Raw genomic sequence first — 25119 nt, forward strand, 5'->3', positions numbered from 1 at the left:
AATATGGACAATAAACGGGAGCGCTTGGTTGGCCTAATAGGTAACGAGGTTACTCAGCAGGCAGAAGCCGTCCCAAGCGTAGGTTGGCGGGACTCGCTAACTCCCGTGGGAACACAAAGACACTTCATTCTTTCCGAGGCTGTATTTCACCAAAGCCCAAGATGGATCTCTTCAGGCTCATGGGGACAAAATCGGTTACATGAAATGAGATATCCCTCTGACCCCAAGGAGATGTCAAATGTTGGTACATATATACAGATTGACTTACGGCAAAGGAAGAACAGCGCAATCACCGCCGGACTCCCTCTGGTGTAACAATAGATGGATTTACACTGTTTTCATGATACATTACACATCAATAGTTCACCCGGTCTTCAGTGCCGGTAGGGTAAGCCCTTAGAGGAGATAGGTCGTGGCCTAGGGCATCAATTGATCAACTCCTCAGATGGTAACCTTCTTCAAAGCTCTTCTTCCCTGATCCAATTTTCTCAAGTCACTTCGGTCACCCTCGTAGATTCGATAGTCACCACCTAAACAGGGTTCCAGCAACGATCGCACCACGGAAGAATTCTCTATACCACCTGATGTGCCCTGTGAACTATCCCATTCCCTCATTGCTTTCTTCAGCTTCTCTCGCAGGCTGATGAAAGTCTCCTGGACATCCTTGATCCTGTAAACGGATTGTCCTAGGTCGTTGGATGGATTTGCCGGATCTTGCAACGTCATAAGATGTGGGTGCATCTTTGAGCGAATGATCAGTCGGCGCTGCCCTTCAAATTCATATTCAAGAGTCTCTGTTGTTTCCGCACCTTCTTTGGGATCGGGGAAATGCAATTTGGACTCCTCGGTAACTTCCTTGGGGAAAAATTGGGGTGGTCGTATTGAAATGCCCTGGGAAGAAAAGTCGATTTCCGAGTACATGTCAAGGAAATATAGAAGGTGGCTCCCAGCATCTGTACTCTGGAACTTACCTTCCGAAAATTTGAGGGCGGCCACGATCATGTTCAGAAGTGGATAGGAAGTCAACCCTCCGCTGCTGCCAGTGGTGAGAGCGCGCATGACGAGCATCTGTTTCAAGACTTTGTAGAGGCTCCCGAGTGTGGGATATTCCTTAAGAAAGGCCTTGGTATATTCGGTGCTATCGTATGTTCGAGGTGTACACTGCACCTGAACGGGGAGGCCGGAGGACTTGTGTCGACAGATTAAGATGGGCACCTTTGCGTTCTTAAGGTGGACAATGACCTCGAAAGGGCGATGGCTTAATTTGATTTTCTTGTGGCGGCCACGGAAAGCGCCCTCCAAGAAACCCAGGATCGCGCGGGGAGTTCTGAGTTTGTTCATGGAGGCAGGGGTCAGAGGATTGGAGACATTGACATCCAGATCCGATAAAGCGTCTGCGGTGCCAGTGGCACGGGAACCAATAATATCAACATCAAGATTGCCATCGGCGGATTTGATGAACCGAATGATGTCTTGAAGGGCACTATCGGCAACCCTTTGTTCTTCCTCAGAGGGAGAAACATACGTATAAAAGGCTTGAATCTCCGCAGAAAGTCTGTCAATTGCCGGAATCCAGGTCCCGGGTCGAGCATCACGAAGATGGACTAACCATGGAAGCCGAAATCGTATAGGAAGAGTCTCGCCATTATTGGGCCGCCACACGGTGGCTAGACCTCGACTTCTGCCTTTCACAATCTTCCCAGGCGACGAGGACCAGCGGCGAGAATTTTGAGCAGCACGAGAAGAGAAAAGTTGGGCGCTTTGTGATGACGTGTTTAGGTTTGGCTCCTGTTGATCAGGATAGTGAACGGAATCCGCGAGAGCAACCGCTCGGTTTTGAGGATTGTTTATTGTGGTAGTACGACCTTGCTGGTCGACCTTTCGTATGATGGAGGCACGATTCGCTTCCCGGTGGGCATCAAGGGTATTTCGCAGACTTGTGATATCGATGTTTGGTTCAGAGGAGAACGATGGCGGAGGGTCATGAGGGGAATGTTCAGAATCAGAAGGAGTCAGGCCGGCGGCCAGGAAACGGTGACTGCGGGAAAGAGGCCTCCTTGCCCAAGGAGGTCTCGAGATAATGAGCCGAACTGAGGCATCATAAGTGCGGAAGAGGGCAGGTGTTCGTGTGGACAGATGATCTCGTAGCATACAGCATAAAAGCCAGCCCCGAGAGGGGGACGATGCTGCGGTCTAGGGTAGTTTGGATGGACTGATTGATAAGACAAGGGATTAGTGGACTGCTACTTGGATTGAGAGGTGGGTAGATGTAAAAAAATTCTCTTTCAATTCTCTGGCTTATTGTGGTCAAATAGCGGATGACACTGGCCGCTGCTATACTCCTCCGTGATGCCTGCGCCCTCCAGAATCCATGATCTTAGTCATCGCCCATGGCAGAACGCAGGGCTAATTAAGTACGCTTGTATTTCGATGGTCCGGAAGTCCAGGCCCTTGTCCCTGTATGATCCTCCACCGCCTTCTGTCATAGGTCATATCTGGTGAGCCAGATTCTTTGGCTTGTTGGTAGACAAGATGGTGTCTCACGAAACTCCCAGACTCCCCGCTGCAAATACCCGTACCAATGGCAACACCTCTCTTTAATTCTCTTCCCTCTGTCTTCCGCACCGTTCCTGAATCGCCTTCGCTTGCCCTCGGACAAGCGGTTCCTTCAACAAACAAGGTTCCTGGGATCACAGACGAATAGGAACCTTCCCATTCCTTCCTCAACTCTTTCCAAGGTCCAACCTGGCCCAGCAAATCCAGCACACTGCTATGATCACCCAATCAAGCTGTCCGCCGTCATAGAACTTCCTATCCGCTTCCTATCCGTTTTTTCCATTTTCGATATCCTCACCTCATCCGACTTGCACGAAGGGGGAGAAAAAAAGACGGAAAAAAAAGTAAATAAAAAGCTGCATTCTCTTTGGGGCCTCCGATTTCTTCCCGGATGAGTTTGAGCTTTCTCAACTTGCCTTGGTACCGACCACTATTGGTCACTGAATAGTACTCCATCATTTCGTCATTTCTGCACAACTTATTCAGCTCCCTGAAAGGCCGTTGTTGGTGCCCGACACAGAAAGCGCCATCGTAACCTTCTGACGATTTTTGATTTTTAAAACACCCTTTGTTTGCTGCCTTTTCTTGGGGATTTTTGTAAAAGGTATTATTCTGTTCGTTCCTTTATTGTCATTTATTGTTATCCCTACCCCACGTCGTCGCCATGGCGATTACTGCCCTTTGCTCACCGGAGTTCTAATGCCTGCGAACGCAGAATCTAACCTAACAGCTCTCCAGTTTGGCCCCTCTCTGCGCTTCTCTCTCTTCTTCAATCTCACCGTATCAATCTCATCATGACTGCCGACTCCTTGGGGGGAGGCCCCAGGCCTTCGAGAGAAAACGATCTCCCAAGTTCTGGTGTCAACCCAGTTTCTGGCGCACCGAACGACCAAACTGCAGATTCGTCGCGAGGTCCACCTACCACTTCATACTTCTCGCTCCCACAAAATCCACCTTCCGATGAATCCGCAGCGTCAGGATCTCCGGTCGACGTCGCCAAAGGGGCTAGATCGGGCCAGGAATTACTCCGTCGACTCAGCCTTGTCGATTCCAAGGGCGCAGAATCATTAGATGTCGATCCTCGCACTGCTCATCCCGGCCTGAGGTTGAGCGGCAATGTCATCAGCGCGACCTTCTGCATTCCCTATCAACTCACTCTTGGACCTCAGGACGACTGGGTGCTCTCTACTCGTCACGGCACCTCTGCACTGTTCGATTCATTTGTCCACCTTGCCTCCGACAAAACGCCGTGGAACCATACATTGGTTGCATGGACTGGCGAAATTCATACACAGCCACACGACCGGGCTATGAGCATTTTGCAAGTGGATGGGGCATCTGCAACCACGACAGCACAGGCATCCGTGCCGATTAACAAATCAGCCGCCCCATATCCGGTTAACGGTGCTGTACAACATTCTCACCCACATTCTGAACCCCTTCGCCTATCACGTAGTTCCCGAGCCCAGCTCGAAAAGCTCCTCGCCGAGCACCCCAATGGGAAGACTCTTCCGGTGTGGTTGCCTGATGGTCCCGGGGACGAGCCTGGAGAGCTTGTGTTCAAAGACCAAAGTCGCTGGCGTAAATATGCAGAGCACGAACTATACACCCTTTTCCACTACCGACAGCACGGTCCCGACGACGGACGGGCCGAGAAGACCTCTTGGGCGGATTACGTACATATGAACCAGACCTTTGCCAATCGAATTCTCAACATCTACCAGCCCGGTGATATCGTTTGGATTCATGACTACCATCTAATGTTACTGCCAAGTATGCTTCGCCAACGCATCCCCAACATCTATATTGGCTTCTTCCTCCACATTCCCTTTCCCAGCAGTGAGTACATGCGATGTCTTCCCAGGAGGAAAGACATTTTGACCGGTGCTCTCGGAGCTACCATGATTGGCTTTCAATCATACAGCTTCTCTCGGCATTTCAATTCCTGCTGCAAGCGCATATTGGGCTTCGAATCGAGTTCGGCGGGCGTGGATGCCTACGGCGCACACGTGGCGGTGGATGTCTTCCCCATTGGCATTGATGTGGCGTCCGTTCAGAGAGAAGCGTTTATGGACCCGGTCATCGAGCAGAACATGGAGGCCTTGAAACAAATTTATGCCGGAAAAAAAATCATTGTCGGTCGTGATAGACTCGATACCGTCAGAGGAGTGTCTCAAAAGTTGATGGCATTCGAGATTTTCTTGGACCGATATCCCGAATGGCGCGACAAGGTGGTGCTCATCCAGGTGACTAGTCCTACCAGTGTTATGGAGGACAAAGTCGACAGTGCACACAAGATCGAACACAAGATCTCGAATCTGGTGTCGAGGATCAACGGCGAGTATGGTTCCCTAAGCCACTCTCCGGTCCAGCACTATCCACAATACCTCTCGGGTCAGGAATACTTCGCTCTTCTCCGGGTCGCCGACGTGGGACTCATCACCAGTGTAAGAGATGGCATGAATACCACAAGTCTGGAGTATGTGATTTGCCAAAAGAATCACTACGGGCCCTTAATTCTGTCGGAGTTCTCGGGCACGGCCGCGAGTTTAGGAAACGCCATCCACATCAACCCGTGGGATCTCGGCGGCGTTGCGGATGCCTTGAAGAAGGCACTTGAGATGCCCGAAGCAGAAAAGAAGAGCAACCATGAGAAATTATACAGCTATGTAACCACCCATACGGTGGCGACGTGGTCTAATAACTTCCTCAAACGCCTTCTGACCAACCTCACTTCCTTCACCCAAGGTGATCTCACGCCAGCACTGGATCGCAATCGCATGATTCAACAATACCGTGCTGCGAGGAAACGCCTCTTTATGTTCGATTACGACGGCACACTGACACCGATTGTGAAAGATCCCAATGCCGCCATCCCTGCCGATCGGGTCCTCCGAACGCTGAAAGTTCTTGCCGCCGACCCCCGCAACAACGTTTGGATCATCAGTGGTCGTGACGCCTCCTTTCTTGAAGAATGGATGGGCCATATCACCGAATTGGGCTTGAGCGCGGAGCACGGCTGCTTCCTCCGTCGACCTGGGTCTGAAGCGTGGGAAAATCTTGCTGCTTCTATGGACATGGGCTGGCAGAAGGAAGTCATGGAGGTGTTCAGTTACTACACCGAACGTACGCAAGGATCTTGGATCGAGAGAAAAAAGGTAGCTCTCACCTGGCATTATCGGCAAGCAGATCCGGACTTTGGAGCGTTTCAGGCTCGCGAGTGTCGAAAAGCGTTGGAAGATAATGTCATGAAGAAGTGGGATGTGGAGGTCATGTCCGGAAAAGCAAATCTGGAAGTCCGGCCACAGTTCGTCAACAAAGGGTTTATCGCTACACGATTGATCAATGAATACGGGTATGCCCGTGGTGATCCGCCCGAGTTTATTCTTTGTTTGGGAGATGATCAAACCGACGAAGGTGAGCTATAAATCGACTTCCAAAAACCTCTAGAAACACTCGGCTAACTTTGATATAAGATATGTTCCGAGCGCTTCTCAAGACAAATTTGCCAAAAGAACACGTCTTTGCATGCACGGTGGGAGCGAGCAGCAAACGGACGCTTGCGACCTGGCATCTTCTCGAACCGGGTGATGTGATTGCTAGCATTACTGCCTTGAATAAGCAGGAAAATCTATAGAGGCGAGGCCAAACAGCGGGTGCTATAGAGAGAGAGAGATCCCGGAGAATGATGCCACGGGGGGTGAACCGTTGCTCAGAATGTGCCTAGCCCGCGGCAGGATTTGAGTTTGATTGAGTTATATGAAGATGGACTATTTATGGCCGGGGCACTCGGAGTGAGCAATCAATTGACGGGATATGGACAGACAACAGCTATGAATGCTACTGGTGCTACTGGTACGAATAATGCGAGAGGGGGAAAAGCGAAGACGAAAATGGGGGGATGCCATGCCCAAGCCATGTCTTGCATAACTTTGGGCAAAATGAAGACAAGACCACAAAATAAGATGGTTATAGGGGACACAGAACTGAGCAAGATACAAGAAGATAGAACATGAAGATGACGGATTCGTTCCATTCAAAGTCATGGTCTAAGCACCGACCCCGGCACCCATTGAGAAGGGGCCAAGAAAAGAAGACGGGTGGCATAACAGATGTGGCGAACATTCCATCGAAAAAGTGTTTGTTGTCAGTGTTGGTGGTCTGATTTTTCGGATTGGGCAGCAGCAATAATTTACGCAATATCGCACGTGTTCCGTCTTCTAGTCCAAGCAAAGATGATGATTCTGGCTGTGATTCCGAACATGTGCTCTGTGTGCAGGACGCTGATGGTCCGTGATAGATGAGATTGCTCAGAAGAACCTCGCGGCGAACTAGCGGGCCACAAAACAACGTATTATATGAATCATTGCCGTACGTAGGACGTACATCAAGCTATTAAGCCGAGTTCGAATTTGTTGCAGTGCGCGTTAGCTGGTGTTTTGTACTCTGTGTCCCTTTCGCCTCGGAAGCATTGAACAATTCCTCACTCAATATCGCTAACGGGGGTAAATAGAGTACAAAGTCATTCGAGACATAGCGTGAGCATTCCTTTGTCCCAGACTGACGATAATTTACTAGTCTGGAGAGGAAGGGAGTAGCGAAGAGATTCAATGTTAGCTGAATATGCTAAAAAAGTTGACTCGTATCCGGCGGAGGAATTCTCTCCATCTGTAGTTAAGAGCGTTGTTGCTCATTTGCTGGGCTATCTGGAAACGTACCTGCATCGCTGTTCTCTCCGTCACTCAGTTCATCAGTGGGATCGCTAACATACCCTAGGTAGCCAGACGAAAACCACCACATACAATTGAGGATCTGCTGGGCCATGGTTTGATTTTTGGTCATCGAAAGAGCATTTTCTTTCTTCGGTCTATCGCAGAAATGTCGTTGAAACCGTCCAGAATTATATTTTGATTCGAGGTCATGCATCGACGGCTCTTAAGCAGCGGTCGGGGCTAACCATTCCGTGCAAGGTGATACTTGATCGCCATGTTGGGCCCCGGCGGGCGGCTATCACGGCTTCATGCCTGGTGCGGGGAACAAGTCTTTTCGCTGATCTTGAATGCTAGGGGGAAATCGTTGATATAATCAAACATCCCGCCCTGTCTCGTTGGTCTGGTTGCTAACATTCAGATGGTCTTCACTCGAATTTTCAGACTCGCTCTTTGATTCTTGGTGGTGGCATCCAAATGATTTGTGGCACAGTGGTCTCCGCATATTGTCACAATCATTGGAAAAGAGTTCCTCGAGTAGTGGAGCAGGGGGGTCGACAACCGTAGTATTCCAAGAGGACGACTACAAAGTGAATATGCGCGTGGAGTCATCCGTGTTACCATTGACCATTGCCCAAAATTTTCTGATACACATTGCAAAGTCGAGAAATATGTATCATCGTGAATGTTGACCGATTCCGGCACCTATTTCTATCCGCCGGTTGGAATAATCCCAGAGTTGACCCAGCGGTCTGTTTGCATCGGAAAGCCGCATTTGGTGCCGTCTGTCTATCGTCAAGGTTCACCATGTCCAAGACAGCCGACGTGGAGAAGGCGTCAGGACCTCAACGGAGCTCGGGCGATATCGAGAAGGCTGCGGAAGCGACATCGTCCGTTGAAGAGGAATTGAAACCAACAGTTTCGATCTCGCAGACTGTCACAGGTGCCCTGACCAAGACTCTTTCCAGAGTGCGGACGAAAGACGGGATCGACCCAGGACCACCACCTGATGGAGGCTTGCGAGCCTGGCTAACGGCCTGCATGGCGCATCTTGTCATATTCAACACCTGGGGATTCATCAACAGCTTCGGGCTGTTTCAAACCTTTTATGTGGAGGTGATGAAGATCGGGGGACCTAGTTCTGTTGCATGGATTGGAACCACCCAGGTATTCGTTCTGTTTGGTATGGGCACCTTCACTGGACGAGGTCTGGATGCAGGATTCTTCAAACTTCAATTCATCTCCGGCAGCATCATCTATGTCATTGGCATGTTTTTGCTCAGTCTGTGTGACCAATACTGGCAGATCTTCCTGGCTCAAACCCTGTGTGTTGGTATGGGATATGGCTTGGTCTTCGTCCCGACTCTGGCCTTAGTGAGTACCTATTTCTTGAAGAAACGAAGTACGGGGCTTGCCATTGCCGTCACTGGTTCGGCTACCGGCGGATTGGTGTTTCCTGCCATTGCGGAAAAGATGCTCCCTACTGTGGGCTTCGCGTGGACCGTTCGTACCATGGCATTTCTACAAATGACTCTTGCTATCGTGTCTGCAATATTTTTGAAAGCAAGTTTTATCCGCGTTGACTGTTGAAATATCCGGCGCTGACGGTGGATAACAGCCTCGTTTGCCGCCGCGAAAGTCTGGACCTTTGGTCGAATGGTCTGCGTTCAAGGAGACACCATATACACTTTATGTGATTGGATCTTTCCTGTACTTTTGGAGCGTGTATGTTGGTTTTTTTTTTGTTGGGAGTTTTGGTCGCAATGCTCTCGGCACCAGTCAGGCAACAAGTATCAACTTGCTGATGGTTTTGAACGGAGTGGGGGTTCCTGGTCGAATTCTTCCGGCGTATATCGCTCAGAGATGGATTGGTCCGTTGAATCTGATGATTCCAACCGTGGCTACCGCTGGGGCTATCCTTTATTGTTGGACCGGGGTGGATTCGGCAACGGGACTGTGGATTTGGGCGTCGTTTTACGGTGTTGCTGCTGCTGGTCTGCAAGCCTTATTTCCCGTCGTTCTGACCAGTTTGACCACAGACCCCAAGAAGGCTGGGGTGCGAGCGGGAATGGGCTTTTCCATTGTCGTAAGTTTCCCTCTCTTTCTGGAAGTCAGAGATGGATCTTACTCATTGATCTCGATTCTAGGGCTGTGCTGTTCTTACTGGACCTCCAATTGCCGGAGCTTTAGTACAAAAGGACGGAGGAGGCTTCGTGGGGTTGCAGCTCTTTTCCGCGACAAGTATGGTAGCATCAGCGGCGGTTCTTGTATGTGTAAGATTCGCAGCCGTAGGATGGAAACGAGCGAAGTTGTAGAGTGATGAGACCAGCGGTTGTGCAACAATTGAATTGACATCGAACCACTCATTCAAAGTCCTTTTTGCTAAAATGAGAAGAGTGGCTTTTTCCCTGGGAGGATCAGCCTTGCCACTGCCGGGCACAAAGTGTTGGCTCGACCCTGATTGGTCCAAGAAAGCCAGTAACAACTCACAAGAATTTGTCGCATCTTCCAACCGACCGTTGTATCTTCTCCTCTTCCCCCCCTAGATTTCGACTTGGTTGTCTCCTACGTGACAAGAATCTGACCTCTTCGACCTTGATCATTCACAAGATCTACCCTCGCGCACCGTAAGTCCCTTGCAAATCGACGTCATATCCCTCTTCGTTGGACACAAAGAAAAACATTTGGCGGCAATCAAAGGGGCCCCCCGCTCTTTGCTGCAGTCACATGCCCACAATTTCTTATGCCTTTGGGAAATTCTAACAAGGCCAGCACTGATCGAGAATTTAGTCAGGGTGACATTTGAGACTTCCTTTCTCAGCCTCCGCTGTTAATCAGCCGTCAGGTCCAAGTTTAGGATCCTGAAACCTACGGACTGCCTTCCACCCTTGAGACTCGATAGATACCTCGTATCCGGGGCAGCTCTCACCTCTGCAATCATGGCACCAAGAGGACGAGGAGGGAAATTTTCAAAACCTTCTAGGGGAGGTGAATCATCATGTTTCAATCCAAGCTGCAGCACATGCACTGACTCATATTTCAGGCGGCAAGCACTTCTCCCGCGATCTACAGCCCCTCGACAAAGAAGGGAATCTCATGGGTATGTGGCGAGAACCAGGTGATGAAGACGACGAATCTTCAGAAGAGGAGTCATCCGAGGAAGAATCTTCCGACGGCGGTGAAGGATCCTCCTCTGTACAACAGCCAGCCTCGAGCGAGATGACTCGGGAACAACGAAAGGAGGCCGCACGGCTGAGGAAGCAGGCCGCAATTGCGAAGAAGAGCCAGAAGGCCGCTGCCGTGGGAGACATGCCAAGCAGTTCAGAAGAAGAGGATGACGATGATGATGATGAGATGCCTGCAAATCCCAATCACACACCAAAGGCCAGATCACAGGCAAGAGCGGTGATAGGAGCAAGTGGCGAAGCACCCAAGAAGGGCGACAAGGAAAACCTCAGCAGACGGGAACGCGAAGCCATTGCCGCACAGCAAGCCAAGGAAAGATACCAGAAGCTACACGCCGAGGGCAAGACCGATGAAGCGAGAGCGGATTTGGCACGACTCAAATTGATCCGAGAGCAACGTGAGGCTGCTGCGGCGAGAAAACAGGCGGAGAAAGAAGAGAAAGAAGCGCGTGAGAAAGAACGGAGCGAGCGAGAAGCGAAGATGAGAGAGGCCGCTTTGGCCAGTGGTGGCGCCGGAAAGAAGGTGGGAAAGGGCAAGAAATGAATCTATCTCCTTGATCAGTGACTGGTAACGGATAACCGGACGGCTTCTGAGTACATACGTCGAAACGAACCGAGCAACATGACCATGATACGCAGCATGAAATGCACGGCTGGATGCCTTGTGGCTTGTGGTTGGAAACGCGGCTTGTGAGGAATATCCATTCTGGAGCAGCAACCTGGTCAAATGGGGACTGCCTTGAATTTGCATTGCATACAGCGTATGGGGGCTAGAATGGCATGGCATTGCATGGAATAGGTGGGTGCCTCAAACAATTAACACGGTAGCCTTGGACAGGGGACTGTTTTCCTCCTTTGCAGCCTTCCTCAACGCTCCACACCACAGCTTATTCTTTGTTAGATATCAAATGCCAATCTGGAAAGACTTCTTTCTCGGATATTATTCGTACTTGTTGGTTTACCTTTGAGCTCGTTATCACTTTCTTCCTCGACACCATCGCTTACTTGCCTGCTTGCCCTGTGAGCCTGTTCAAAAACATTCTGTCGATGCATTCAGGCCATAAGCACAATATGAAACTTCAGAAACAAATCCATGACGCTCGTCTCATCAATCTGAACAGCTTGCTCCAGACAGGGCATACCTTAGCCAATAAAACATCCGGATCATCCGCCTCGGAGAGATCTCACCTCAGACATCAGATGAATTTTTCTTGTACCAGTCGGCATACCTGCTGCGAGAACTGTACCGACTTGCCTTGAGTCCATACCCATTTCCACTCTTGATGTCCAGATACGTGTAGGCGTCGATTTTGTAGTAGATCGTCTTCAAGGCATGTCCGGCTTTGCTGTTGTGATCGAGAAGCCCGAGATCCTTTATCGCGCGTAATACCCGATCCACGTCATCTTCAGCGGTAAAGTCGTGCGTGTACACGCAGAGCAATCTATACCCCCCCTCAGTGTTGTTGCTTGATCTTTCTCCTTTGCCGTCTCCCCTTCCGTCCCCACTCTCATCGCTGTCGCCGTCCGACGCTGTTTCGACTTTCGCCGTGACCCCAAGCTTACCTTCCCAGGTGGCTCGCGCTACAATTTCCCACACTCGATCGACCTCTTCAGGAGCGAGAAACAGAAGCCATTTTCCAGACGTCACATTGTGCTTCGTGGCCAGGTCAATGATCTCCTTTTCCAAGTTTAGGCGGTCGTTCGACAGCATGCGTGTGATACTTCCCTTGGCCTTGCCTGGGTTCTGGGCTTCCATCTCCGCCTTGCGCTCACGGAAGCGTTCCAGGAGCCGCGAGCCATGTTGGAAGAAGGTCTGCCTGTCGACATCGTCGGGGTGACGGCGTCGTTGCAAGCCCGGAGGACTCCCGCGGACAATGGGTTGAGGATGGGGGTTGTCAATGTGGATCCAGGGGCCACCGTCCGAGATGGTGGTTGTGGAGGGGGGCAGTCGAGTTAGGAAGTCATCGAGGGATTCTGAGAGTTGTTTGGCCATGGGATTGCCTTCGTAGTAGTTTTGAGCGCTGCTATCACGAGCCGGATCGAGAAAGTCTCCATGTTCGAGCCCTGGATTCCGGACTTCGCCAGCAGCCTGCCGTGGTTGATTCGAGGACTCGGGTTTTACTGACAACGCGTTCTTTTCTGCCCGTTTCTTCGCTGCCTCCTTTGCGACCCTCCGTGCTTTCCTCGATGCGGCTTTCTGAGCTTTTAGGCCCTTCACGGCGACGACTTGGGCATTCCACTCGTGGGTCCTCCAGTACTTTTGCGGATCGTAAGATACGGCTAGCCTGTCATAGGTTGATTTGGCTTCCGAGTTGCCTAAATTAGGGGGGGGATTAATAATTTCATCTGCGAACAGATGTATTTGAACATGGGCACTCTTTGCCGTAATTTGACTTACCGAAGAAATCCGATTCTTCACTGAATAGATCATCGGATATGGGGCCAAGTTCTTCCGTCGTAGTGCTTGATATCTCCGACATGATTGCAACGTACGTCTGCAGAGTAAGTGGCTTACATGGTGTTTAGAACGACGAGAACGATCAGTCAGATAAGTAAGAGATAGAGAAACGCGGCATGATCAAAAACTGGAATGGCGTAGATCACGAGGTGAATGAAGCAAGAAACGACGAAAGGATGGTCGTCCGAGATGGCGAACAGGCTGAAGCGCTAGAAGAAGCCACATGAACAGGGGCCCCTGTTGCTCGGCGGTTAGAGGCAAGGCTGAACTTGCCACCATGTGTACATCGCTCAAACAAAACGTCTTAAATTCAACATCATTCAAATTCTGCGGGTCGTAATGTGCGCACATGAACTGCTAATTGTCCAACAGGTTCGACTTACAGAATGGCTAGGTCTGCTTCAGATCCGTCCCACCGTGCGATGTCCATCAATCAGTACGGCTTGTCCATCTCGAGTGACAATTCCCTGATTTCACGGTTCGGGAATCTCGGGAGATCCCACCGTTGTTCTCATCTCCTTGACCCATCGATATATTTGAAGCACCAGCCGTAATATGCGTCACTCAGCTCTCCGGTGATCAAAGTAGTTTCAGGCCCACAAGCCCGGAAATCCACGGTATGAGTTCCATGTCGCAACAAATAATGCCACGCTAGATTCGCCACACCCCTTTTCTGGCCCAAGTCCAAATTGACAAGTGCTGATGATGGAGGCAGACCTGTCAGTGGCCGTGACATTGAAGCCCGTTACGCCATTAGGACAATTGTCAGGATCGAACGAAGGCCCCTTTGTCCGAGCAGTACATTCATCGGATACATTGGCGCGTATGAAGGAGTCCACGAGCCCGTCAGGTGGGTGTACATACTTAAGGCTTATTTCTAGGGGTATACCAAAGGTATATGGTTCGCAGTTCTCTGAATTCGGGTCATGCGGATCGTCGAGTGTTCGCCGCTGCTGGTGTAGCAGAAGATTGGTGAAGCGCAAGATCTCCCAGAGGGGTGAACACGTGGTGATCTGCTGCGGCAGGCAAAGGCATTGGAGCACACCTGCTCGTGGTCGTTGATGATGGTACGGCGAGTGATGACATCGTCGAAAGACTGATCATGCTCGCCGTTGTCGTCAAGGTGGATGAAGATGCCTTCGAGAAGGAGGGACTTGTCATTATGGAGAATGTGGTCGTCGTAGTTGATGTCAGGCTACTCAATGGAGTGCTGGTGTCTCCATTCATGCTCATTAATGTGTAGAGAAAGCGGTGGGAGGATGGTGTGTTGCTCAAAGAGGAACTCGACTTCCCACATTCCGCAACTTCGGTAACAGTGATCGTTTTCGGGGTGGTTGCAAATGTCTCGGTGTTCGTAAAAGCAGTAACGGTAACAGTCTCAGCGGTAGTCACAGTGACAGTGGAGGTTATGGGCAGCAACGTCCGCTTCGCTGCTTCGAAAATCGAACAACCCATACGTAATTCTGCACGACAAGGCTGGTATTCAGAGCCAAATGGCTGCTGAAAATCCGTCGATAGTTGCATGCCTGCCAGAAGCTCTGTACAAAACCTGTCTGCAAGCGCTGTGTTTGCTAACAATCGAGAATAAAGAAGACGAATACCGCTGGGAATCAATAAGTAAGCATTTCCACACATACGAGGGGCCAAATACCATGCTGCTTGTGCCTGAATGGGGCTCAAGAGGGAGCATAAGATGATTAACAGACCTGTTCGATTCATTTTGTACATTGGATAGTCAAGCCAGAGTGAGCCGGACTGAAGGGGGCGTTGAGCAAGAGAATCGAAAGGTCAAAAGCCTTATATCTTGTAGTTCCTAGCCCTGAGAGTATCTTGGACCTCCGAATGGCCTATGCGTTTCTGTGCCGCTGAGTTTCGCGCTGGAAGTCGGGCCCGAAACGGCTCTTGACCTTGATAAGCGCATAGCTGCCCGCCGTTGCCTGTCCCCCTAAAGGACAGCGCTCAAGGAAATTGCCATCGGTTTTGGACGATGATACCTAGAGGCGTAGGATATCTACATGGACCTTCGAAGCTCAAGGGAGCGCCCTGCTTTGGGTTATCGGCCGAAGAAATTAAGGAGACGCTGACATGAAGCTGGCAAGTTGACAGCCTCCTTTTGTTTGGGCGCGAAATTCCTTTGACACGCGATCAGGCCGAAGTGCATGCCACCGCATCATATCGACAGCTTATGTTCGTAGGTATAATTCTGTCGAGTAGAAGTAAAATTTGTTTGGGAATGTCAACCAGCTGGATAGCACAATGAAAGAATTCGCTCCACCGTAATCGCAGCCTTGTCCAAAAAAATTTTGACTTTGACTGCATACCCTCCAACTGATGAAAGACGGCGAGATTGGAACGTAGGATAGGCCATCCGTTATGGTAGGCCACTATGGCTTCTCTGCAGCACCACACGACTACTGGTGCCTCCCTCTCCCTCTCCCTCCCCCCGAAACAACCCTTCTCGGAACGCGGTAAACGAGTTGGTGCAACTTTTCTAGCATCCGCCTTGAGCAAGTCTTGAATCGTACCTCAATTGATCCCCCTCGGTTCCTCCAACCTTACGCATCATCCCACAATGCCTCCCCCCAAACCTTCTCTCAACGAACTAATGCAGACCGTCAAAGCCAACGTCAAAAAGTATCGTGCAGAACGACCGTCTCTGTTAAAACCTACAACATCAATGCTCAAAATGGATGAACCTGAAATTGAATCCTCCTCCCGTGCTGCGGATCAAGAAGTGGACACTGTTGAGATCTGCCCTGAACACCCAGAGTACATGATCATTGGGACGTATTCGCTGGTGAAAAAGGGCGAACCGTGCGACTACGAAGGCCAAAGCCGCCGGGGAACACTACAAGTCATGACCGTTGCTTCAAATCCCCGGCCCAAATACGCCGGTATGCTGCCTCCGCAGCTCGATAAGGTGGCATTCTCCTGCGCTGTGCTGGACATACATTTCCACCCTACGGACAGATCACTCCTGGGCGTTGCGACAAGTAATGCTGAGATGCATTTCTTTCGTTTTATTATCCACGGCGATGTGCTGGGTCGAAGAACGATAACGAAACTCCTTCTGCTGGGAACTATAACGGTGGCAGAGAATGACGAGCATGGGCTCGTCCCGTTGGTTACGCAATTCACATGGTTTCCTGAGATCCGAACACGTGGAGTATCTGGAATCAGCGACATGGAGGATATCTCATTTGCAGCGACGACCTCATTCGGAGATGTCAAGGTCATCAAGACTTCCATTCCGGCGATCAAGGTCCTCTTTGATGATCGACTGTCTCAACCATCAGATCCGATACCAGTGATTTCCACTGATATCCACAAACATGATCTGGAGGCCTGGACGGTTACCACAATCACCCTCAACTCCTCCGAAAGCAAGAGCAATGCCAACCACTGTATGATCCTCAGTGGAGGCGACGACAGCGCCTTGATCGCATCCGCGGTTGGTCTTCCCAGGATAACATCCCAACCGAATTCTCCATCCATCTCCCCATCTGACATCCCAGACATCATTGTTCAGCCCCTCTGGAAAGACCGCCGCAGCCACACCGCAGGTGTAGTGTCAATCCTCCCACTCCTATTCCCGAACAATAGTGGCCTTGACACGGAGCACGAAACCATCTCCTTTGTAACAGGCAGTTACGACGAGTACCTCCGCGTTTTCGAACTCGACGCGAAGACGCTCCGCGCCCATTTCAAGACCGAGCTAAGACTCAATGGCGGCGTATGGCGGTTGAAAATTTTAGATCAGTACGATACTACAAGCGAGACGTCCGTGACTGCAAGCACGGGCCCTTCTCCAAACACCATATACCAGAGTGGGACAAGGATGGAACGGCACCAAAACACTCTCATCCTAGCATCCCTGATGCATGCCGGTGCCGCGGTCCTTCGCCTGACATACTCGTCTCCTTTCGACAGCTCGCAAGGAACATGGACAATCACACTTGTCAAGACCTTCCGCACCGGTCACGAGAGCATGGTCTATTGCTGTGACGCGAGGCGGGACACCGGGAACGAGGCGCTTTCACAGAAGGAATCCACGCCGACGTACACGGTCGTCAGTACCAGTTTTTACGATATGAAAATCTGTGCATGGACGTTTGCGGATCAATTCAAGGGGCAGATTCCGGCTCCACGTTAGGACAAGGAGGATATGAAGGGGCCTGTCATGAGCCTGGATATTCGTTTCGGTTGCTGAAGGGTGCATGGTCTGCTAGGTGCTGATTCCTGAAACACAGGCTCGCGACATTATGTTAAGAGTATGGCGACTCCCTGGAGGGAATACCAGATCAGGACCACAGCTAGACCGGCGCACCAAATCTCATATTCTGACTTGACTGTCTATGCTTTTGGCATGATTTCGGTTCCCGGTCCCAGGCCACGCTATGAGTGTACAAGAATATTTATCTCCCCTTTCCTGCCACCAACTCCAAAGCATCTCGCTCTTGTGAAGTAGGATTCAGACAATCATCTCCAATTCCCGGGCGTATTCGACCATGTGATTGATGACTTCTTTCTGATCACTCTCTTCTGCCTTCTTCGCGTCTTCCATGCCAGGGAAGTATATTCTCCCGTCCTTCAGGCTCCACCCTTCTTCATTCGCAAAGGCCATCACCGCACCTTCAGAGTCTAGGAAGAGAAGATTCTTGGCCGAAGCAATTGGGAGGGAAGGGTAGGAGCGGGCGGCGCACGAGGCGATCTCTCGGCGGATGGTATCAATCAGAATCTGGTCGCAAGTTAATCATTCGAGAGATCTTGTGTAATTCGCACGGGGGACGTACATCAGAGAACAAGGCGAATTCTTCACCGGGGACGTCTCGACCGCTGGTCTTGCGCCAGACTTGATCATAGCTCCCTTCCATCAGACTCCTTTCCAGCTCGATTGGGTATTTAATGAATTGGTCCTCTTCTACTGACGACGCACCATTCGACCCTTCGGCCACGATCAAGGTTTCGAGGAGTGTGTGAAATCCAGCATAGTCACCCTGACTGAGGAGGAGTAATAGATATAGCCCGGTGATTTTCGATCGGCCACGCGAGGGTGATGGTTGAAGGCCAGGGAAGTCGTAGAAAGGTTGGAGTTGGGAGTAATATCGCACGAAGGATTCGGGATCTCGTGATCGGATAGACAGAAGAGCGCCGGCTTCCAGGATCGATCGAGCGGTTGCCAGTGTGGAAACGGGAATTTGTTCTGAGGGTATTAGGGCATTCTGTTGGAGGAGGGCCAGCTTTGCTTTTTGCAATTGTGATTGCGCATGAGATGAGTCGCCATGGGTGAGTGATTGCTGAAGCGTATGTAGTATGGAATCGAGGGACGAGGAGTGTGAACCTGTCGCCGAAGGCATTTCGGATTTTATTCAGAGGCGCGATGGGCCCTTGTATTTTGTCGAGTGGATGAACAGACGGGCTCGGGTTGCTTGCGCTGGGGGAGAAGGATTGTGCAAGAACAGACGTCTCACTGGCAGTAGAATCGTTCTTGCCAAAGTTGATGCATGGGAGAGCCGCACAAAGCCAACCCGGAGTGCTTGCGAGTTGGAGTCCCAGCCTGCTCCGCCAAGAGCTGGTTGGTGCTCGGGTGGCGACCCACAGCTTACTTAATCACCAGCATGTTGGGACAACTCATCTCCCATCTGGGCGGAGAATCCCAAATCATTGCAGCATTCCTCCGGCGAAGTTCAACCTAGTGGGTCGAGTGGATTATCTAAATGTCAGGTACATTGCCTAGATATTTCGGGTTCCTACGATCATGCTGACGTAGAGTGAGATGAAGTATCGAGGATCCAAATACGGAATGCTTGTCAATGGGCAGGCACAGTTTCGTCCGCCTTGAGCTAGTCAACGATGTATCTGGCCTGCTGAATCAGATGTCTCCCTTAGAAGGCAAATCATCCTTTGCTTACTTGATCTTGGAACCCCAAGGTCAACATGACTCACGGCATAAAGCGACCAAGCAAATAAGTGACTCCCCCAATTGCGGACAAGCGACAATGAACTTCCAGTCGCCGTAGATTGGTGACGTTGGTACGGTCCGATTTAGACCGGACATCGGATCATCTTGCTTTGAAAGCATACCAAAAAGCTGAGGTACAGATGCTAGAACACCGTTTTGGAGTTGTTCAATCATTTCCCTTAATTTATTATGTTGAGCATTGAGAGCCGCAGATATCTGTTTTGAGGTATCAAGTAGAGCCTGAACTGTGTCGTCGATGGCACGTTGGAGGGAGAGAAGGCGACAGATACGCGGCCCTTTCCAGATCTGTACTGCCATGAAATTCTCGTAGACATGGTAAGAGCCTTTGACAGCATCATTTGAGATGTTTGTTTGTAATGTTCGAGGTAGCTTGCATGAACAGGCGAATTTCCGTTTCGATTGTAACCGTTGATATTTTCGCATCTTGAGCAGCGATGAAACTCCATCAATGCGGGCTTGTCGAGTAAAGATACCCTGCTGAGGGTAAGTATTCAGTTCTTCGAAGTGGCTTAGCACTATCACTGTTAAGAGACTGCTATCCCGTTTGATAGTTTTTTGGATCTCGAAGTGCAAAGTTAACAGGTTGTATTGCTGATCCGTCAAGACTTGCAAGTGAGCTCTATGGGTTTCTGAACGCTGGCAAGCCCATCACATCCAACGGCTTTCGTACAGTCTGCAAGGGCTTTGGAAGCTTTACTTTGGTCATTCCATTGGATCGATGCCGCAGAAGGTAACCATCCACTGTGAAGTGCAACGCAAATGCCCCCATTGCAAGATAGTCTATACCAGGAGAAAATGTGCTGTAGGGCAACGGTGATATGATGGCCTGACCAGCCAGATCAGCCTCTCTAGGTCCAATGACCCGAGCGGTCGATGGTTCCTGGGGTCCAGCTCGAGATTCATCATCAACTACAGTGTGCTTTGAAGGTGCGTGTTTTTCTTCCGCCGAGGCAATATCCTGGATTCGCTTACTGACACGACGTTGGACTTTTCTTGCAACATGGGAGGTTTCATCGTGAACTAAGACATTTATCTCGTTGCGGTGTCCCTAACATTAGAAATTCGCGTTCTGGCGATTTTTGCGCCCACCAGCAGCTGAATTATATTTTCAGCAAGTGCCGCCTGCTCTCCAAGAACCTGTCACGATACATCATCTCTTTTATGTAGGACTTTGAAGGAAATGAACTACTGTGCAAATCTTGACTTTGAATGAAATCTCTTGCTCAAGTACTTCTTTCCGTATCCCCGAGTTTCTGGGCAACGACCATGAAAGCCAGCAGGAGATGCTGGAACCCGATATCCCAATCGATGCTCAAACGGTACCCAACCGTATAGGGTCACCTGTAAGAGGAAACACCCAACCAGAATCTTGGAAACTTCGGCACCTCACCCCACAGAGTCAAGGTAGGTTCGAATAGGGTTGTTATGCCCTCAAATAGCGGGAAGAAATGAAACTGGAAACATGAACGGCGCTCGCCGAGACTTTATTCCGCAGTAAGCTTTGTAGCGGCCATGATGTGCAACTGCTTTGGTGCGGAAACGAACTGTCACTTACAAATTCCACATTTCACATTGCAATACTCGCTCGGATGTCTTTCCATGCGTCCTTTGGGTTTGATATGCCTTGACTCGGTGTGGAGACTTCAGGTAGCGACACTCGATTTTGATTGGCTGGTTTGGCCACCCCTCCTTTTCAGTCGGAGCCTTGCGATGCTGCGGGTTCGCACGATCACCTGAGCGAGGAAAGAAGTGAACTAGTGCTTGGAATAGATGTTCGCCCCTTCAAAGTGATCAACCGCAGACCCATCTAGTTGCCGTCTTATATGAAATACAAGCATCACCAGCCCTGAGCAGCTCTGCATCTCTCTATCTCTCGGATCATTCAAATATTTCATATCCACAGGAATCAACCACATTCAATCCACCCGACAGAGACCACGCGCACCAAGCATATCGTCCTCTGCCAAAAGTTCCCCCTTACCACCAATCCGCCGCGACACACATTCCTCTTCTGTTCAATCCTGTCTCATGGCGCCGGCGTCTAACTCGTGTGGTCCTCGTCGAGCTCGTCTGCTGATGCCTCCTCGCTCGAGGACGAAGATCTTGTAGCCACAGGCCTCGTGCTCCGCATCGTTGACTTCTCTCTACATATTAAGGCGCACGTGCACCGGCGTATTAGTTTACGTTACATCCTTATTTTGAAAGGAACGGAGTGTTAACGTCAGATCAGGGGAGTAGGACCAAGATCGAGGAAGAGGGACTCGTCATACAGCATACAACCAGCTTCTTTGAGTACGCTTTATCCGAGTGGGTAAGAAACCACTCGACTTTTACCTCATCGTCTGCCACTATGCTTACACTGGTTAATTCCATCGATCTTACTAATCTCGAGTTATAGGTATACCCTATGCCGTGAGTTCTATTTCGTCCTATAATCAAATGCAATGTCTAGATTTGAATTATCCAAAAAACAAAAGTCATATTCATATAGCTTGCATATTTTGAAGTAGGAAGCCGATACAAGGCCGGTTGCTTGCGCATTTTGGGAGCAGTCAATAAATACACAAAACAAATGAGACTGGCAAATTGCTACTCCAGACAGATTACTATTAAATGAACTTCCCAACAGCATCGACGATTCCATCGGGATCCTCAAACGTGTGCCAATGACCAGTCTCCTTCAACATGACCATTCGGGCTCCCTGCAAAAGTTTCACGAGTTTGTTGACATGGGCCGGAGGGCTGACTTTGTCTTCATCTCCGCCAACGATCAACGCCTCAGACCGAATACGAGGGTAATCAATTTGGAGATCTTTGGCCGAAGCTAACGCCGTACAGGCCTTAGCATACGCCTCGGGATCTTGAGAAAGCAAGCTCATCTGCACAGCGGCATATGCACTTGAACGATTTGTCTTTGTTCGGTCAGACGTGCCAGCGGTCGCCACAACCCTGGCAACATGTCTCATACCCTCTTTGCGAACGGTGGCGGCTCGTTTGACACTTGCTTCCACGCCGGGCTGAGGAAGTGGAGATGGAGGAGGGCCGATCAGGACCAAGCGGTGGGCTAGTTCTGGATGTTGCTGTGCGAACAGCTGTGCCACCAGACACCCCATGGAATGAGCAACGATGGTGACGTCCTTGTTCAGTGGGAGATTCAACGATGGCGTCTTGATCAGAGCATACAAAGTCTTCGGCGAGGCTCGAAATCGTGATCTCGCTGGTCGCTGACGTTGGGGAAAGCCCGTGGCCTTCAAAGTCGTAGAGAAGACAGGTGTAGTCCTTGTCCTGGTTGAGACGGTCCACCAGAGGCGTGTAGAAGTTGATGTTTCCTCCAAGACCGTGGACAAAGACCATCATGCGATTTCCTGTTCCAATCTTCTCAACATTTACTTTCTTTCCGGAAGAAATGGTAGTTAGCCCCAAACCACCCATTGTGATTGAGACGTTTTGAACGGGAATACTGCGTGCTTCCTCTTCGGCGATGCTCACGGTAACTTCCTTTGGATCTCTCGAATCAGTAATTTTGTTACGCAATGTGCCTATTCCCGCCACCGAAATCTCGACGACATCTGACGGTTTCAGGAAGACGGGCGGTTTCCTGCCAATGCCGACCCCGGCGGGAGTTCCGATGGCTATCACGTCTCCAGCACGCAGAGTCTGAGACTCGGACAAGGTCTTGATGAGTTGCGGGACTGAAAAGATCAATCGTTCTGTCGAGGCTTGTTGTCTCTTCTCACCATTGACATGAGTTGTCACGGTCAAAACATCTCCCACGGCTGATGCGGGTACTGCGACTGGACCCATGGGGCAGTATGTGTCGGCAGATTTACCTGTTTCAGGTGTCAGCCACCGTCCTAGAAAATTGGAAAGTTGTAGGCTGGAACCTACCAATGTAAAATTGTTTGTGATCTCGCTGCCTCTCACGGGCCGTGATGTCGTTGATAATGGTATATCCCCAAACGTGATTTTGAGCCTCATCTTCTGAGATTTTGAACCCACCCTTTCCAATGATGACTCCGATCTCACCCTCATAGTCCATTGACGTTGTAAACTCTGGGTCAGCATGACTTCCTTGTCATGTGCTATGATGGAAGACGATCGTTTAGTGAAGAACACGGGTAGCGACGGTCTAGCTTGGTTGTCAGACGAGTCGTATCCACTTGCATGGAACTCGTTTGCGTGTTCCATGTAGTTCTTGCCGACGGCAATGATATCCCTGCCAGATAATGGCGGAAGAATCTCAACACTATAGCCCCATTGAATGGCAGCCTGCCCTGCTTTGATGATTGCTGCTGGGTAGGCGCTGAGAGTGGATGGGTCGTCAGATGATAAGGCCGCGATCAGCGCAGACACTTGGTCTTTTGGAAATCCTATAGGAACAACAGCAGCAGTGGTGCGACTCAAGATACTGTCGGACGCTCGGTTGCCCAGGATTGAAGCAAAATCCTCGATTTGTCATCAGTTTAAGTGAAAACAAAAAATTGGACTGCTAGACTCACCGTCGTGCCAATAGCAGCACCTAGAAATCTGAACGTGCCCACCAGGCCGAGTGCAAGACCAAGGTCGCGCTGTGGTGCGTTGAGTCTAGCAATGATGTAATAAGCCAAGGTGATCTAAGCAAACGGGAGATTGGCAAAGAATTGAAAGACAATTGCCACCGGGTAACCGATCCGGTGTCAATATCCCAAACAGCGCGACAAAGATTGACTGCAGCAAGACCCAGTAAAGAGTTGCCATTGAACACGCTTCATCTTCGCAATGAGACCACCCAGGATCACGCCGCCTCCCGCGCCGGCAAATCCTCCCGGAATGTTTTACAATCCGGCTTCGACAGGGTCAGCAGAGTACATGTAGGCGATTTGCTGTGAGATCAACGCTGTCAGACTGAAATACACCATGCCCACCACAAAAATGAAGGCGAGCAAAAACGTGAACTCTCGATATTTCCGGAGAAGACGCGCAGGGAATTGTGGTCTTTTTGGTCGTCCGCTGAGCACGGGGGCACTGGCCCATGGATAACTGACACCTCCCCAGCCGAGCCCAATCAGAAACACAGTGATGCCGGCAGAATATAAGAAAATGCCAAGACAATCCAGCTCGGAAAGAAGCTGTCTTCTTGAGATTTCAATCAACGGGTGGGAAGGGGGATGGTAGAAAATTCCCGTTCCAACAAGTGCAATCATCCCTGTGGTGATCCCGAGAATGAAGACCCAGCGCCACGAGGCATTGGTTGCCAGGGTGCGAGCGATCAGAGGACCAAATGTTGCAGAGGGTAGTAGGTTCAATTCTGTCCAGGCCAAACCGATCGACCGATACCGATTTGGAACAAGCTCAGAAATTCCAGGGTAGTGGACAAATGTTGCTCCTCCTCTGGTCAACCAATGGGTTTCCTCTGGATCGAATCAGAATGCTTACCGGTACCAAATCCGATGATTACCATTCCAGCAATTCCTTGACCCAAATTCTGAGCTGTGGCGGCAACTAGATGACCCACGATGAGCAGCGTCTGACCAAACATGAGGATATAATGGCGGCCAAATTAGTCACTCAATTGTCCAGCTATCGCAAACGCCACACTTCCCACCAATGACCAGCCCGAGGCCATCCAGTTGGAATTTTCCGTATTGCCTTGCAGTGCAAGCGCCATAGGCACCTAGTTATCTCTCAGTTGAAGCCTCTTTGTAAGCAACGGGTTACGGCATACAATGAGCGGGAAAGCGCAGTACATTGCGAAGCTCAGTGAAGGTTGGAACGTAAACCCCAGGAAAAAGACTGCGGCGTAAGTGGATCTCGTCACCTTTGAGTCCACATCAATGTCTTCCAGGGCCGCCCGATGGGGGTCGCCGTGGTCATCCCGAATGTGAGGGTCAAGCTTGTCTTCAACTGTACCTGCACGGGTTGGTTGCGAATGCTCAACATGATGAATGTCGGCGTCTGAAGCTGCGGCGCTCTTCTCTTGAGAAGCCATAACGAATTTCCTGATAATGTCCAAGGCAATATTGGATTGTCAGGGATAACCCCTCCTGGGTATCAAGGCGATATACATGGTTACTTATGAAGCCAAGCTTTCGGGGGAGGACTCGTGCTGAACATTTCGCTGGGCTTCCTCCGCAACCTCTAACGTAATCGAACCATCCATGGGTTCGGGCCGAAGGTCAGGACCGGAGGTTAGCTTCCGGTGGAGAGGTGCGGGAGAACGTGGCGGAGCGGAGTAGGCGGCTTTGAGTG

The 25119-nt window shown here is 50.4% G+C and overlaps 8 protein-coding genes across 8 annotated transcripts; 4 read left to right on the top strand and 4 right to left on the bottom strand.

Annotated features, from left to right (window-relative positions):
• Positions 1–441: 441 nt before the first annotated feature.
• On the bottom strand, positions 442–2151 carry Z518_02298 (uncharacterized protein; the record flags this gene model as incomplete). The annotated part of the gene is made up of 1 exon (XM_013419327.1): positions 442–2151. One exon carries the CDS (start codon positions 2149–2151, stop codon positions 442–444), a length of 1710 nt encoding a protein of 569 aa, XP_013274781.1.
• Positions 2152–3350: 1199 nt separating this feature from the next.
• Positions 3351–6193, top strand: Z518_02299 (trehalose-phosphatase; the record flags this gene model as incomplete). Its single annotated transcript, XM_013419328.1, has 2 exons — positions 3351–5973; positions 6033–6193. The coding sequence occupies 2 exons, from the start codon at positions 3351–3353 to the stop codon at positions 6191–6193; spliced, it is 2784 nt and encodes a 927-aa protein (XP_013274782.1).
• A 1879-nt stretch (positions 6194–8072) lies between these two features.
• Z518_02300 (uncharacterized protein) lies at positions 8073–9580 on the top strand (the record flags this gene model as incomplete). Its single annotated transcript, XM_013419329.1, has 4 exons — positions 8073–8832; positions 8884–8990; positions 9049–9351; positions 9413–9580. 4 exons carry the CDS (start codon positions 8073–8075, stop codon positions 9578–9580), a joined length of 1338 nt encoding a protein of 445 aa, XP_013274783.1.
• Positions 9581–10204: 624 nt separating this feature from the next.
• Z518_02301 (uncharacterized protein) lies at positions 10205–10994 on the top strand (the record flags this gene model as incomplete). The annotated part of the gene is made up of 2 exons (XM_013419330.1): positions 10205–10253; positions 10309–10994. The coding sequence occupies 2 exons, from the start codon at positions 10205–10207 to the stop codon at positions 10992–10994; spliced, it is 735 nt and encodes a 244-aa protein (XP_013274784.1).
• A 645-nt stretch (positions 10995–11639) lies between these two features.
• Z518_02302 (uncharacterized protein) lies at positions 11640–12930 on the bottom strand (the record flags this gene model as incomplete). Its single annotated transcript, XM_013419331.1, has 2 exons — positions 11640–12766; positions 12849–12930. 2 exons carry the CDS (start codon positions 12928–12930, stop codon positions 11640–11642), a joined length of 1209 nt encoding a protein of 402 aa, XP_013274785.1.
• Positions 12931–15480: 2550 nt separating this feature from the next.
• Positions 15481–17061, top strand: Z518_02303 (uncharacterized protein; the record flags this gene model as incomplete). The annotated part of the gene is made up of 1 exon (XM_013419332.1): positions 15481–17061. One exon carries the CDS (start codon positions 15481–15483, stop codon positions 17059–17061), a length of 1581 nt encoding a protein of 526 aa, XP_013274786.1.
• Positions 17062–17379: 318 nt separating this feature from the next.
• Positions 17380–18265, bottom strand: Z518_02304 (uncharacterized protein; the record flags this gene model as incomplete). The annotated part of the gene is made up of 2 exons (XM_013419333.1): positions 17380–17646; positions 17702–18265. 2 exons carry the CDS (start codon positions 18263–18265, stop codon positions 17380–17382), a joined length of 831 nt encoding a protein of 276 aa, XP_013274787.1.
• A 3235-nt stretch (positions 18266–21500) lies between these two features.
• Positions 21501–24859, bottom strand: Z518_02305 (uncharacterized protein; the record flags this gene model as incomplete). Its single annotated transcript, XM_013419334.1, has 10 exons — positions 21501–22028; positions 22051–22721; positions 22780–22864; positions 22918–23337; positions 23391–23504; positions 23558–23636; positions 23710–24256; positions 24307–24372; positions 24439–24544; positions 24596–24859. The coding sequence occupies 10 exons, from the start codon at positions 24857–24859 to the stop codon at positions 21501–21503; spliced, it is 2880 nt and encodes a 959-aa protein (XP_013274788.1).
• Positions 24860–25119: the final 260 nt, after the last annotated feature.

Source organism: Rhinocladiella mackenziei (genome assembly GCF_000835555.1).
Source record: "Rhinocladiella mackenziei CBS 650.93 unplaced genomic scaffold supercont1.2, whole genome shotgun sequence".
Taxonomy (NCBI): Eukaryota; Fungi; Ascomycota; class Eurotiomycetes; order Chaetothyriales; family Herpotrichiellaceae; genus Rhinocladiella; species Rhinocladiella mackenziei.